Below are 1,719 nucleotides of genomic sequence, written 5' to 3'. Positions count from 1 at the left end.
CCAGGCTGGGAGAGTTGGGGGTGTTCAGCCTGGAGAAGAGAAGGCTGCGGGCAGAGCTGAGTGCGGCCGGTCAGGGCTTCAAGGGGGCCCAGAGGAAAGGGGGGGACAAGCTTTTTAGTAGGGCCAGCTGGGACAGGACAAGGGGGGATGGTTTTAATCTAAACCAGGGTAGGGTTAGACTGGATCTAAGGAAGAAATTCTTTACAATGAGGGTGGGGAAACCCTGGCAGGGGGTGGAGGCCCCATCCCTGGGACCATTCCAGGCCAGGTTGGCCGGGGCTGTGAGCAACCTGATGTGGTTCAAGGTGTCCCTGCTCCTGCAGGGGGGTTGGGCTGGGTGACCTCGAGGGGTCCCTTCCAACCCAACCCATTCTGTGATTCTATGATTTGGACATTGTCCTCTTTGCAGCGATGGCAGGCAAAGCTCAGAGGGAAACCCTCCATACTGCGTATTGCTGAGCCCCCCTGGACACAAACGCCAAACGTTTCTAAGATTAAATGTTTGGCCTGATATAAATCACTTCAGATATTTCTGTAGGCACTTGGGGCTGCCGATGGAGCTCAGAGGTGTGCAACCTTGTGCCATGAAACACCGGCGAGGCCATGACCGGTGCTGGTGCTCCCAGGCCTGTCTGTCACCCCCTGGTTTGGGAGAAGGTGCTGCCCACCCACATGTGAACGGTGCAGGATCAGGCCCTCCCGCACGGGTGGCCATGGGACCAGGCTTGTCCCTGCTTACTGTGACCATGGGACATCAGGGGGACGTCGGACTAAGAGGTTTCCGTGGGAAAAGGTGGCTCAGCCCTGGCAAGGCGCCGTCTTGTTTCCCTATGGGCTGCCCGAGGAGCTTTGCATAGGCAAAACCTCTTCCTCCCACAGCATCCCAGGCTGCAAACTTGAAATTTCCTTGTAAAAGCAGTGTAGCTGCTGCTCTGGGCACCTCTGCGTCACCCAGGTGCCTGCCCCAGGGGGATGGGGGTGCTGGGGGAGCAGAAGCATGGTGCCTGACCCCATGGGGCCGTCAGAGTGGTTCCAAAGAATGTTTATCAATATGGTGATAGGCGCTTTATATATATAAATATATATGTATAAAATATATCTACGGAGAGCACGGAGAGAAGGAATGGGCCTGGGAAGGGGCCGTCGGAGTGGTTCCAAAGAATGTTTATCAATATGGTGATAGGTGCTTTATATATATAAATATATATGTATAAAATATATCTACGGAGAGCACGGAGAGAAGGAATGGGCCTGGGAAGGAGCCCTGGGAGACCTCCCCAAAACACCTGGGACCACGAGAGCAGCACCCTCATTACAGCTGGGTGCCCCCCTCGCCCGGATCTCCTCCACAGCGAGGTCAGGGACGTGTGCGTCCCTCGAAAGGCTGCTGGTGTGACTTAAACACCAGAGCTGGCCCCCGCCAGAACGTGGAGTGGCAGGGGAGAAGGGGACCTGCTTTGGGTGCAAATCTCCAGCCGCAGGGATGGGTCTTGGTGGTTTGGGTGCCTTTCCACCCCTCCCGGAGCCCACCTGCAAGGGGGGACGGCAGCGGTGGCTGCAGGGCAGCACCCAGGGGTGCGTGGCTGCCCTCGGCGGGGCTGGGCACTCTGAGAGCCTCCAGTCCATCCCCTTCTCCTTTTTCGGCTGTAGCTCGGGCTGGACATGGAAGAGCTGGAGGAAATTGAGGAGGACGCCGGGCTCGGCAACGGGGGGCTCGGC

General features: G+C 57.6%; 1 protein-coding gene across 1 annotated transcript in view; it reads left to right on the top strand.

The window, feature by feature from the left end:
* Positions 1–1,650: 1,650 nt before the first annotated feature.
* Positions 1,651–1,719, top strand: part of PYGL (glycogen phosphorylase L) — a gene marked incomplete at its 5' end in the record, with an annotated part of 13,718 nt that continues 13,649 nt past the window's right edge. Inside the window, 1 exon segment of the mRNA XM_035888435.1 lies at positions 1,651–1,702. Within this exon segment, the coding sequence (XP_035744328.1) occupies positions 1,651–1,702 (52 nt within the window).

Source organism: Egretta garzetta, unplaced genomic scaffold (assembly GCF_000687185.1).
Source record: "Egretta garzetta isolate BGI_Z169 unplaced genomic scaffold, ASM68718v1 scaffold21, whole genome shotgun sequence".
In the NCBI taxonomy this organism is placed as follows: Eukaryota; Metazoa; Chordata; class Aves; order Pelecaniformes; family Ardeidae; genus Egretta; species Egretta garzetta.
This window is presented reverse-complemented; position numbering and strand designations above follow the sequence as displayed.